The following is a 13,034-nucleotide window of genomic DNA, read 5'->3' on the forward strand; positions in this document are numbered from 1 at the left end:
AAGCAGAGTGAAATAAGCAAAGTAGATTATGGGAAAGAGGGCAAGAAATGACAATAGATGTGACTTAGTCTTTTCAAAGTATTATGCTAGGTGGTAAATAACTCGTTATTCTAGTTTTAGATCAAAGCCTACAAACATAGTTATCCTTACCAGGAGTGTTTCAAGTAGGAAATGCAGCACAATTTCTGAATTCCAACAGAATGGCACGCTATTAGGATAAGTTATGGATAATGTTCCAGGTGACAACATGGTTGGTAGGTGGAATGGACAAGCTTCTCAGAAAACCACTAACATTTCCAGTTTGCTTTATACTCAGAAAGCATTAGAAGATTCCTTATGGCTACCTCAGAACAGACTCTTCTAAACTCCTATGGACTTTGACAGTCACTAGTTAATCATAGTTTTTGCACTTTCAACACCCTTTAACATCATCATTAAATTTTGTCCTATTAGTAAGAAAAAACCTCTTGACAGCAAGGATATGTATGTTGTCTAACCCAGAGAAATGAAGCTTTGGAAGAAAAATAGAAAAAACAGGTTTACAGAATCACAGAATGGTAGGGGTTGGAAGGGACCTCTGGAGATCATCTAGTCCAACCCCCCTGACAGAGCAGGGTCACCTAGAACAGGCTGCACAGGAACGCGACCAGGTGGGTTTTTAGTGTCTTCAGGGATGGAGACTCCACCACCTCTCTGGGCAGCCTGTTCCAGTGCTCTGTCACCCACAAAGTAAAGAAGTTCCTCCTCATGTTGAGATGGAACTTTCTATGCTCAAGTTCATGCCCATTACCTCTTGTCCTGTCGCTGGGCACCACTGAAAAGAGCCTGGCCCCATCCTCCTGACACCCATCCTTTAAGTATTTATAAGCATTGGTAAGATCTCCCCTCAGTTGTTTTTTTCCCAGACTAAAAAGACCCAAGTCCCTCAACCTTTCTTCTTAAGAGAGGTGTTCCAGTCCCCTAATCATCTTGGTAGCCCTTTGCTGTACCCTCTCCAGCAGTTCCCTGTCCCTGTTTAGTTGAAACAGATCTTTAAAACCACCTTAGAATAAGTACAGGGTGCATCTCAAGAACCTCTTCTTCCTGAAAAAACATGGACTACAATGAAAAAAGCAGTTCTGAGCACAGGAAAGCATTCTTTTTGTTTCTGTCTGTAAAAGGAAAGAAGTGGGCTACAGTTGCCACTGAGGATTTTTATCAAGAATCAAGAGAAAGGAAGGAGATTTTTAGTTTTAATGAATAATTGAAAAGGGTCAGTACTGAATACCAAAAAGGGAGGAAGATATTTGGAAGCACCAAATCAAACCTGTCATGCTGTGGCAGTCAGGCCCAGAAATGTATCCTTCAGCCTTCTCTGAAGCAAAGCCTGAGAATCAGTGGGAAGTGTGCATCAACCACAGATGCATGCAATGGAGACCTTGTGCACCACCTGGCTTAGAAGAGGAACATTCAACATTTTCTGCTAATGATGTCTGGGACAAACAGGAACTGCAAGATCTCTCTTAGGACTTGTCTTTCTAGAAATGGGAGATGTAGACACTAGATTCTGCTGTTGAGCTTTTGCACAGTTCAAAGTCAGAGAATAGAAGAAAACAAACTTTGTAACATAAGCAAAACTGAGACTGTGATGGCTCAGAAGCAAATAAAAATGGTTCAGACTTTTCTTAAATTAAAAAAAAAAGAAAAAAAATCTCCGAAGGACTTCTGGTCATCACAGTAAATCCAACATTCAATTCTAAAGAAAAATAGGCTTTGACAGCTCTCAGAGTAAATCTCTCCCATATGAGTCCATTGCAAAAGGAGCCAAAGGGGGTTTGTAACTCAAGGATTTGCAGTAAAAGACTGCAATGCCTCCCTCCAGTTTTGGCTATGTTTGGCTACGTTCTTTCAATCAGTATAACATACGGTAAGGGTCTGACAGCAGTTTCTGCAGAAACTGAAGAAAAATACACTAATTCAAATGACAATGTCACTGTGTATATGGATTATTACTACAGTTCTTTTTATCTTTTAAAGCAAACTGGAAATTACTATGAATAACTGGGACACAAATAAAGTGTTTCATTTTTTCACGAGCATTTAAGTTTTCCTAGTTGTTAAACAGCAGGCATCATTATTTAGAAAAACCTTCTTATTATTACTTATTATTACTTGTCTTATTACTTAGCAAAAGCCTTCTATGCGAGTTGTTCATAAGGTACTCAGTTAATTCATAATAGAAAGTAAAAAGAAGATAGAAGAATTTAGATTTGAAGTAAAATGGTTACTGTCATGTTTACCTGAGTCCCTTTCCAAATTCTTTTTTGATCTTGAATTTCTTTTTTAAGATTCCACTCCGAATTCTTAGGAAAAAAAAAAGCCATATACAACAAGTTAATGGACAACAACAATGAAAATTAACATCACAGCAAAGATGAGCACAACTTTCAAATTTTTTCTCAAGTATCACAAAACTGTATTAAAAAAGGAAATTTCAAGAGAGTGTCATGCACAAGAGGTAAATAAATATAGACCATACTACAAGAAAAGTAACAATATTTTCTAGATTTAATGTAATTTATTTTTGGTGGCTTAAAATAATTAAATACATGAAAATGCTGAGCTGGTTTACCTAAATGGATATTGAGCATCAAATATTCAAAATTTAAAAAACTCAGTGCCTTCTATATTTTATATGGTGATACTTTGTCTGTAACTTCTAGTAAAAAACTGAACATGTTTTAGCCTTTTCTTATATGACTGTCCTACTCATATCACTTCTAGGATAAGAATTATATACCACATTATTATAGTTTGTGCCTTGAATACCTCTAATTTAAAGTATGTCAGATTAGCAGACCACCGAAACTATACCTGATTACAATCTACATCAAGCCCTAATTAAGGCTTTCTGTTTCCTTTATAAGTGAATTTTGGGAGTTGGAAAACTGATTATTTAAGCAAAACTAGGCACAACATGGCCAACTGCAAGTTAAGAAATGGGCTCAATCAATTCTATTATTGAAATGCATTTATTCAAGATGTTTTATTCACATCCATATCTGCACTTTGGAAGTGCATATGCCATCAGCACTTGGAGAGGGAGATTCCTGCATAAGGTGGTCATAAACATCTCCCAGATGACATACACATAAGAAAATACAAGAACAGGTGCTAAACATCCCCATGTATTCTCAAACTCCAAATCCCAAAGATTATTAGGAACTTCAAGGAAACGGAAACGACAGAGATCAGTGTTCATTGGAAAACACATGCTTTAATCGATGAGTAAAAGCCTTCTTTTCCAGATGAAAGTTTATACATTTGCTCCCAGGATAACTCCAAGCAAGAACTCCTGCCCATGTCCCATGCCTGCCCTCCCCCTCACATCTCCTTGCCCACATATAGTGTACCCGAATCCAAATCCTGAGTCTATAAGACGAACCATGACACCTGGACTGCGCTCCAAAATGCAGCAACATTTTGAATGACTAGTGATAACGCTTGGTGATTGCATGAATATATTTTTCACTCTACTCAGCAGCCCAAGGATACATTTTAACTGGTGGTTACAGACATACACTTTTTTCTGACACACCAGGGGGTAATTGCTCTCACAGAACATCAGCAGAGACCAGGCAGTCAACTATAAATTGCACCTTCATTTATACGGTAATATTCCAAATTCACCACTATTCAACTGTTGCTTAGGTAGAGAGGTATCTTAGCTTCTGGGCACTCCATTCACATTTTACCTTGCAAATAGCTCTTGCAACTCGTCACCTTCCCCGTGTACGTCCTCATGTGTATATGTATGCTTTAATTGATTACAAACACAATGCTTTTGCTAATTTATGGTAACTAAGACTAAATATAGCGGTGTTAACTTAAAGCTGTTGACAGAATGGTCATTCAGCAAGTGGTAGGAAGGGAGGTATTAATTAACAAGGGCACTGAAGCAACTTGAGTGGTGCTTATCTTATCAGTCTTATCACTGAAGGCAGGACCACTAGCAATGGCTTCATTTAGAAGTTAAGTTGTGCCAACAATAAACCAGAATACCTACAGAATGAAATCTATCTTTAACCATAAATGTATAACTTTGAGATACATTTCTGACTGCCTACATGTCCAGGATTTTAGCACTAACTATAACTTGAGAAGAGAGCTTAAGGAAAACAAAACCAAAAAAATGACGCTGCAGTCAAATTAAAAAATGATGTTTAACAAAAATTAGAAGAGTTTATTAAAAAGTTCACGAGGAACAGCTAAAAGAGTAAAATAAGTGCAAGCCAGACGGAGATTACGTACAGATATCACATTGGAGGCTCAAAGTATATGCAAGCCAATTGTGACAGAAAATTTGAAAATATCAAAAAGAAAATCAATGCCACTAAACAGAAGGGAAGCGATTAGCAGCAATACAAAAAGCTGAAATTATGTTTAAAAAAAGGAAAACAGATAAGATCCTGAACTTTGCCTATTTAAATCTAAAAATATCATCAGGCAAGCTAAATAAGAGTTTTTGGAAAAATCCACAAGGGACATAAAACAAGTCCTTTTCCAAGGACTTTTCCAAGGACATCTGACAGGCAGCCTGCTAGACACAACGTCAGGCCAACAGATGATCAGAAGCACTTAAAGACAGGCTTACCATGAAGCATGCAGAAAACAGAACAGGATTGGGGGAAAAAAATCCAAATTCAAAAACAAATAAAACCTTCCAAACCTTAAGAAGCAAACTCATAGTGTGAATTATTATAAAAAAAAGAATTAGCTGATACATGGAAAAATTGATGCAAAGGAGATGAATCAGCATGACTGGGAAGCAGTGCCTCAAAATCCATTAGTTTTCTGAAGGATTTAAAAAGTATATGGAGAAGAGGTATCTGGGTGATGCAGTCTACTTGGACTCCCAAATGGTATTTGATAAAGTATTACATGAATTAATTTCACATGAGTTAAGGATAAAAGTTCTCACATTCATATATAATGCATTTAAAGACAGAAGACCTACAAGAGAAATAAATTACCAGTTTTCATAGTGGCAGTGGGGTCTTGCAAGTATTCATGCTGGATCCTGTGGTTTCCAATTTATTCATAAACAATATGGAAAATGGGGGATTTTGCGGGATGACTTATAAAACCAGCTGGATTTCTTATTTACAGACAAAATTCAATGAAGGTTAATGTATGTTTGTACATTAGGACAAAGTCTTCACTTTAGACAATGCTAGACTCTGAGCTGGCTACTAATCAAACAGGAACGTGATCGTGAAGAATGTAATGCTCCACTGCATTTAAAAGAATAAATTTAATGTTAAGTACTATTAAGAAAGGAACAGAGAATAAAACAGAAGTCATCTTTACACCACTATATATGCCTATGATGTATCTATGTACTGAATACTCTATGCTCTTTCCCCATAACAACAGAACCGGAAAACAGATCTGGATGACAGACACGCGACAGTTTCATTAAACAAGTTAATGGATTAGGAGATTTCAGCTCAAAAACGAGGAAGAATATGACAGAATCCTATAAAGTCACGTCTGACTTGTAGGAAATGAATATGGAATGACTGACCAATACATCTTTGAAAATAAGGACTAGGGCATTGTATGAAGATAGTATGTGATAGGCAGAAAATAAAGAAACAAAGTAATTTTTGACACAAAACATGAGAAAGCTGTCAATGTCCTTGTCACAGAATGCTGTGGATGTCAAAAATCAAAAATGTGACTGTAAAATTCATGGAAGAAAAAAATCATCAATTCTAAATTAATTTTTAACAGTTAAAGGGAAAATATAAATTAAGACACCAAAAAAGAAAGGATGTAGGACAGCAAATAAGCAGGGGCTTTGCCTGAATTCCTTCTAAAATCCTAATTTCTTAGACAAATATTTATTATCTCTTAAATACTTAAACCATAAGAACCATAGCAGATTCCCATGATTGTACTGTTGAACATCCATTTGTGTAAATATTTCAGCACACAACACTGAGAATATGGAGAAAATGGTGCTTGGCAAATTTATACACAATCAAGAAGGAAAAGTCATACAAATTTAGTATTAAAACATATGGCTATAAGCCAGCATAATATATAAAAAAAGACAATTTATAGAATAAAATTACATGGTACAAATTCAGACATTGCCGGCAATATAAATTTGATCCAAGAGAAGACAACCTGGCACTACAAAAGGCCTTAAAAACACAAAACTGACTCATTCCTCTTCATTGTGAAAACAGCTGTAAAGTTCTCCAGCTCATGTTTTACTATTTTTCACCTTGACTATACAAGCTTTTTAACTGCCTCTGTTTTAAATCACATCCAACAACTCCTCTTTCTTTTCAGAAGCAGAGTCTGGTACTTGGACATACCTTTATCTTCGGCAAGCAGGTAGATGAAAAGGAAGGCAAGGAAGCACGTGGAGTGACTAATATACCAATGTGTATTTTAACCAGGAAAATACTATTAATGTTCTTAATTTTACTGATTACAAGTTTGAAAATCCTAAAGTTATTACAGAAAATAAAACTGTGAAAGTCTTTCCTTCCAGGCAATCTATACTTTACATGTAACAGAAGATCTCTAGCGAAGAATAAGCAAAACGCCATTTATATCTCCCTGGTATTTCATCTCCCTTTAAAATTCCCCATATTATTTTCTTTCCGTATTTCTGAATGCTGAATCTTTCACCCTGCAATAACCCTGATCCTAAAAGCTGTATCCATATGTAAAATATTATTCACTAAGAATTATGTAAAGTGGAAAAACAAAAGCCTTGCAAGTCTTGTAAGCCTTCATAGCCAAGGCAAGGCTTCCATATGAGGATAAATTAAAATTTTAATTCTAGATAACTAATGGCATCAAAATGATAATTAAATAATTATTCTAATGTCGTATTTCATTTGCAATGGTTACATTTAGCATCAAATAAACCACACTGATATATGAATTCTTTTAATAATTTAGATACATACAGAATGAGATTATTATTTGTTAGTATTAATTTTAAATCACCTAGGAATAACAAGATCTTTGTATTGCTGAGAATATTTAATGTGTTAACTTTACTTCTTAGCCTGCCATTACCTGTGACCATTTTGTAACCATTTTATTTTCTCTTCAAGAGACTACTGTTATTTGCTATTTTTCAGGTGTTTTAAAGTACACAGTTAAAATCATAAGTTTTAAATTATTGTTTTTTTAGTATTATAGAATCAGAGAATCATAGAATGGTTTGGGTTGGAAGGGACCTTAAAGATCATCCAGTTCCAACCCCCTGCCATGGGCAGGGACACCTCCCACTAGACCAGGCTGCTCAAAGCCCCATCCAGCCTGGCCTTGAACACTTCCAGGGATGGGGCATCCACAGCTTCCCTGGGCAACCTGTTCCAGTGTCTCACCACCCTCACAGTAAAGAATTTCTTCCTAATATCCGATCTAAATCTCCCCTCTTTCAGTTTGAGGCCGTTACCCTGTGTCCTATCATTACACTCCCTGATGAAGAGTCCCTCCCCATCTTTCCTGTAGGCCCCCTTTAGGTACTGAAAGGCCACTATAAGGTCTCCCTGGAGCCTTCTCTTCTCCAGGCTGAACAACCCCAACTCTCTCAGCCTGTCCTCATAGCACAGGTGCTCCAGTCCTCTGATCATCAAGGTTGCTCGCTCAGTAATTCTCTGATAAAAAGATCATTATTTTCAATTCTTCCACTCTAAAAACTGAATTATACCTTGTAAGAGATTTCTTCTGCAGTTTTGTTTTTTTTTAAGTCATCATACTTTCTTTTTTTTTCATTGTAGGACAATTCAGCATTACAGAGATCTTCATTTAGCCTTTCTATTTGCGTTTCGATCTCACAGATGCTTTTGCAGATAGTTTCAACTTCTGACTCATAAACCTTCTTTTTTCTTGAACTGTTGAAACAAAACAGCCAATCTTACATTTCATTTTATAAAGTATATTAATTAAAATAAAAGTAAAACCCATTATTGAATAAGTAAAGCTAAAACATTTTAAAATCAAAAGCAGTATTTTATCATCCTGGTATTTGATGCTGAATACACCAGGCTCTGCCTCAAAACTTTAAAGTCTCTTTATTCATTAGTATAAGCCCTGATAGTTCATTGATATCAAACAATTATATGTATCCATTTTTTTGTTTTCCTATATATCTATACTGTTAACCTGTATCATGGAAATATAGATTGGCTGAGATTGGAAGGAACTTATGGAGATTCTCTGGTCCAAACACCCCGCTCAAGCAAGGCAACCTAGAGATAGGTGCCCAGGACCGCGTCCAGATGGCTTTTCACTATCTCCAAGCATACAGAATCCACAACCTGCATGGGCAACCTGTGCCGGTGCTCAGTCACCCTCACAGTGAAAAAGTGTTTCCTGATGTTCAGAGGGAACCTCTTGTGTTTTGGTTTTTGCCCATTGCCTCTGGTCCTGTCACTAGGCATCACTGAAAAGAATCTGGCTCCGTCCTCTTTGCACATTCCCTTCACGTATTCATATACATTATTAAGATCCCCCTGAGCCTTCTCCAAGCTGAACTGTCCCAGTTCTCTCAGCATTCTCTCAAAGGACAGATGCTGTAGTCCCTTCATCATCTTCATGGCCCTTTGTTGGACTATCTCTAGTATCTCCACATCTATCTTCTACTGGGGAGCCTAGAACTGGAAACAGCACCCCAGGTGTGTCTTCACCAGTGATGAAGGAAGGGGGAAGGACCACTTTCCTCAACCTACTGGCAACACTCCTCCTAATGCAGCCCAAGATGCCATTGGCCTTCTTTGCAGAAAAGGTACATTGCTGGCTCATGTTCAACTTGGTGTCCACAAGGACCTCCAGGGCCTTTTCTGCCAAGCTGGTTTCCAGCTGGGTGGCCCCCAGCATACACTGGTGCCTGGTGTTGCTCCTCCCCAGGTGCAGGACTTTGCACTCCTTGTTAAACTTCATGAGGTTCCTTTTGGCCCATTTCTCTAGCCTGTTGAGGTTCTTTTGTTTGGCAGCACGACCCCCCATTGTATCAGCCACCCCCAGTTTGGTGTCATCAGCAAACTTTCTAAGGGTACACTTTGACCCATCATCCAGATCATTAATGAAGACAAACAGGACTAGACCCCAAACTGACCCCTGGGGTAGACTGCTAGTTACTGGCCTCCAACTTGACTTTGTGACACTGATCATCACCCTCTGAGCTTAGCCATTCAGCCAGTTTTCAATGCACCTCACTGTCTGCTCATCCAGCCTGTACATCAACAGCTTCTCTATGTGGATCGTAATGGGAGACAGTGTTGGAAGCCTTACTATAGTCCAGGTAGACAACATCCACTGCTCTCCCCTCATCCACTAAGCCAGTCAATTCCACCATAGAAGGATACCAACCTAATCAAGCATGATGTCGCTTTGGTGAATCCATGTGACTACTCCTGATGAATTTATTGTCCTTGTGAAATGTGCCTGGAAAATGGTTTCCAGGATTAGCTGCTCCATCACCTTCCCAGGGACTGAGGTGAGGCTGGCTGGCCTGTAGTTCCCTGGGTCCTTCTTGCCTTTCTTGAACATAGGAGTTACATTTGCTTTCCTCCAGTCCTCAGGCACTTCTTCCTGTCACTCAAAGATTACTAAGAGTGGCCTCACAATGAAAACAGCAAGCTCCCTCAGTACTCGTTAGTGCATCCCATCAGGACCCATGGGCTTATGTATGTCCAGTTTGCTTAAGTATTCCCTGATCTGATCCTCTTCAACCAAGGGTACTTCTTCTTCACTCTAGTCTTTCCTCCTGGTCTCTGGGACCCGGGATTCCTGAAGGCTGGCTCCTGCTAGTGAAGACTAGAAGCAATGAAGGCATTCAGTACTTCAGCCTTTTCCATGTCCTGTGTCATCAGTTTCCCTGTCACATTCAGCAATGGGCCCACATTTTCCATAGTCTTCCTTTTGTGACCTATACACTTACAGAAGCCCTTCTTGTTGCCTTTGATATCTCTTGCCAGATTCAATTCCATTTGGGCTTTGGCTTTCCTAACTTCATTTCTGTCTGCGCGCTCAGACAACTTCTCTGTATTCCTCCCAGGTTACCTGTCCCTGCTTCCACTTTTGATATGCTTCCTTTTGCTGGGAGCTCCTTGGTCATCCATGCAAGCCTCCTGGCATTTTTGCCTGACTCCCTACTCATTGGAATGGACTGCTCCTGAGCTTGGAGGATGTGATCCTTGAATATTGAACAGCTTTCTTGGGCCCCTCTTCCCAATTATAATATAAAACTATCAATTTTCGATAAAGAGAAAGTGGCAAGAACAGCACTTTTATCTGAAAATTTTAAAAATTGGTCACAGAGTCTCAGTTCATCTATCTTACAATAAATGACCATGTCTAGGGTACTTCATGCCAGTGCAGTGGTACAGGTTAGCCATACAGCTGATGAATTCAAATTCCTAAGTATGTTTCTATTTGCAGAATTCTTAGGTCCCATAAAACAATTTTTGTTTATTTGCATACAAACAAACTTTCAGTAGAAGTGAAGTGTTTAGCAGAAATGAACTTAAAATACCATTCGTTTAGACTGTTGGATTACAGTGCAAAACCCAAACTGAATCAAATACAAAAAACCTACAGATAAGCATTGATACCGCTTTGACTGACAGAATACAACCTCTGTATGAGTATCTGCTGAATTAGAATGATACACCTAAATGGTATTGTGGGGTATCCCACTTCATTGGGATATCCAACTTCATGGATTTCATTCACCCGCACACATACACTCTGCGCATTCCATTTTCAGTGCATGTGAACTGCTGGTTGCTAAATATACAGCCTTACAGTCAGTAATATTTTCTATGTAGTCGTTGAAAAATCTGTAAGACAGTGCAAGCCCACAGCAACTGAATTTCCCTCCCCAAAATTCAAGAAGTACAAAGAACACAGAAACACAAAGCAAGAAAACAGAAAACATTGCCTATATGCGTCTTGATGACCTCTAGCTAACATGTACCATGTATGTAGTATGTATTACAACTGCCCCTTCTCCATTAAGAGATTGTCCATAACAAGACTAAACTTACTGTGATTCCCAAGCAGTTAACCAATGTGATAGAGATAGAAACTCAGTCCAAATAGAACTGAAACTCATTGTGGTCTTTCCAAAATGCAATATATGACTTAAGGACTTCATCAATGTTACACACCCGTAAGGCCCTGGTTTAAAGCCATGACTGACTGGTTTATATAAATTGATATACAAGCATTTTTCAAAGATATTGCAGAAGCTATAATAGCCCTACTACCAAACCGAGCATCTACACAAAACATGAAGAACTATCATGCTTTAGCGCTTTGGGGAAGGTCAGGGTGATTTCATTATTTAAAACTTGCAGTGCTGCACCTCTTGCACAGGGTGAAAGACAATGGCCTACCACTGCACCAGCCGGGAATCGAACCCGGGTCACAAGAATGGGAATCTTGCATGATACCACTACACCACTGGTGCTTCCCTACAATTGCACAAGAATCAAATCACCATGGGCTTCCCCAGAGTGCTAAGTGCTGCATAGTCAGTTGTTGACTTAGATAGTCCTTAAATACAAAGGATTCCTAGCCCTTTTTTCAGCTGTTGAGACAAAAGAATCTTGCATAGATGTAAAATATCTTGTTCCTTGTGAATTAAAACACAAGAGACTACCAAAATCTGCTGAGATTACCAAAATCTGCTACAAACTTGTTAGGAAAAATACAGCCTACAGTACACACGTGAATGGCCCAAATCTTACCTAGATGATAATGTCGAAAGATAAAGACAAGAAAGAGTTACAGAGATTTTTTTGGCTAAAGGGAGGCAATATGAAAGCAGTCATACTCTGGTACTTCCAAATCTAAGACATTTTTTAGTTAGGAGCCAGCTCATTAGACAGTAATAATAGTTCTATTCTTTAGATTTTTGCAGGTCTGCCTCTATCACATACACTGATCACATCCTCCTGCACACCAGTGAGGACAGCAATGAGATAGATACAGACCAACAATACCAATGTGAGTAGTAACCAAGGCTGTGACATAACCATGACTTATGAGAGATATAAGTGTAAACAGATTACCAGTTACAGACAGACTGATGAAGGAGGTCAAGAAACTATTGCTATGAAGAATCAGTGACAAATAAGGAATTTGTGACGGTACAGTATGTGATGACTTTAGACCAAAGACCAAATACTTAGATGGGATCAGAAGCAATTACTCCACCCAGTAAAGAAAGTTTCAAGGATATTCTGACTACTAGGTGAAACTTTTTCTGTCAGACAGGCGACTCAATTTTGCAAATTCCACATGTAGAAGACTTAGAAATCACATACTTCATGACACATGCAGTTGTGTCAAACCAAGATAGCAGTTCTCCCTAATTAAGCACTTTTAAATACGTCCCACTTTTAAATATATCCCATAACATCCTCATATGAACAATGCTTACAGTAGACTATGTAGGAAGAAGAATTCTCTACCAGAAACAAATTATCTAAAAACAGTAACACATATTCTAAAACACTAACAAAAGGTCATTGGGCAATTAACTACTCACTTTGCCTAGGGAAGTTTTGAAACAGTCAACACCAGAAACCCTAAAAAATTCACCTGATTGTTTCTTAAAAGGGGTTTAGGTCTAGCTAATCTTCTTTTTTGGAAGGCAATGACTAAATTGTTTCACAAATTAAAAAATTATGACTATAAAAAGACTTAAATTTCAAAACACCAAAGCCAAGAGAGCAATTCGTCGAACAGTGCAGAGTGAGCAGATCTGTGCTGAAGCTGGAAAGAAATAAAATGAACCAAACAATGACTATTCCACTCTGATTTCCTTTCATGTGAAGCAAAATTGTTTTGACGCATAAAAGGCTACTCATGACTCTGGAAGTCAAAATACTTTAAGCATGGATGCAAGAGGAACATAAATATTCCAATCAGAAAAGCAAGTGGATTACGGCTGAAGGAAGAACTATGGTCCTTTGGTGCATGGTTCCATACTACACTCCATGTACGGGCGT

General features: G+C 38.3%; 1 protein-coding gene and 1 non-coding gene across 2 annotated transcripts in view; both read right to left on the minus strand.

Annotated features, from left to right (window-relative positions):
- Positions 1-13,034, minus strand: part of CCDC178 (coiled-coil domain containing 178) — a 182,156-nt gene that overhangs the window by 129,941 nt on the left and 39,181 nt on the right. Inside the window, exons 13-14 of the mRNA XM_063323996.1 lie at positions 7,724-7,907; positions 2,280-2,342 (exon numbers count right to left, since the gene is read on the minus strand). Of these exons, the coding sequence (XP_063180066.1) occupies positions 2,280-2,342; positions 7,724-7,907 (247 nt within the window). The remainder of the gene's footprint in view (positions 1-2,279; positions 2,343-7,723; positions 7,908-13,034) is intronic.
- On the minus strand, positions 11,418-11,488 carry TRNAG-CCC (transfer RNA glycine (anticodon CCC)). Its single transcript has one exon. It is a non-coding gene; the product is annotated as a tRNA-Gly (tRNA).

The sequence above is a fragment of the Chroicocephalus ridibundus genome, chromosome 2 (assembly GCF_963924245.1).
Source record: "Chroicocephalus ridibundus chromosome 2, bChrRid1.1, whole genome shotgun sequence".
Classification (NCBI taxonomy): domain Eukaryota; kingdom Metazoa; phylum Chordata; class Aves; order Charadriiformes; family Laridae; genus Chroicocephalus; species Chroicocephalus ridibundus.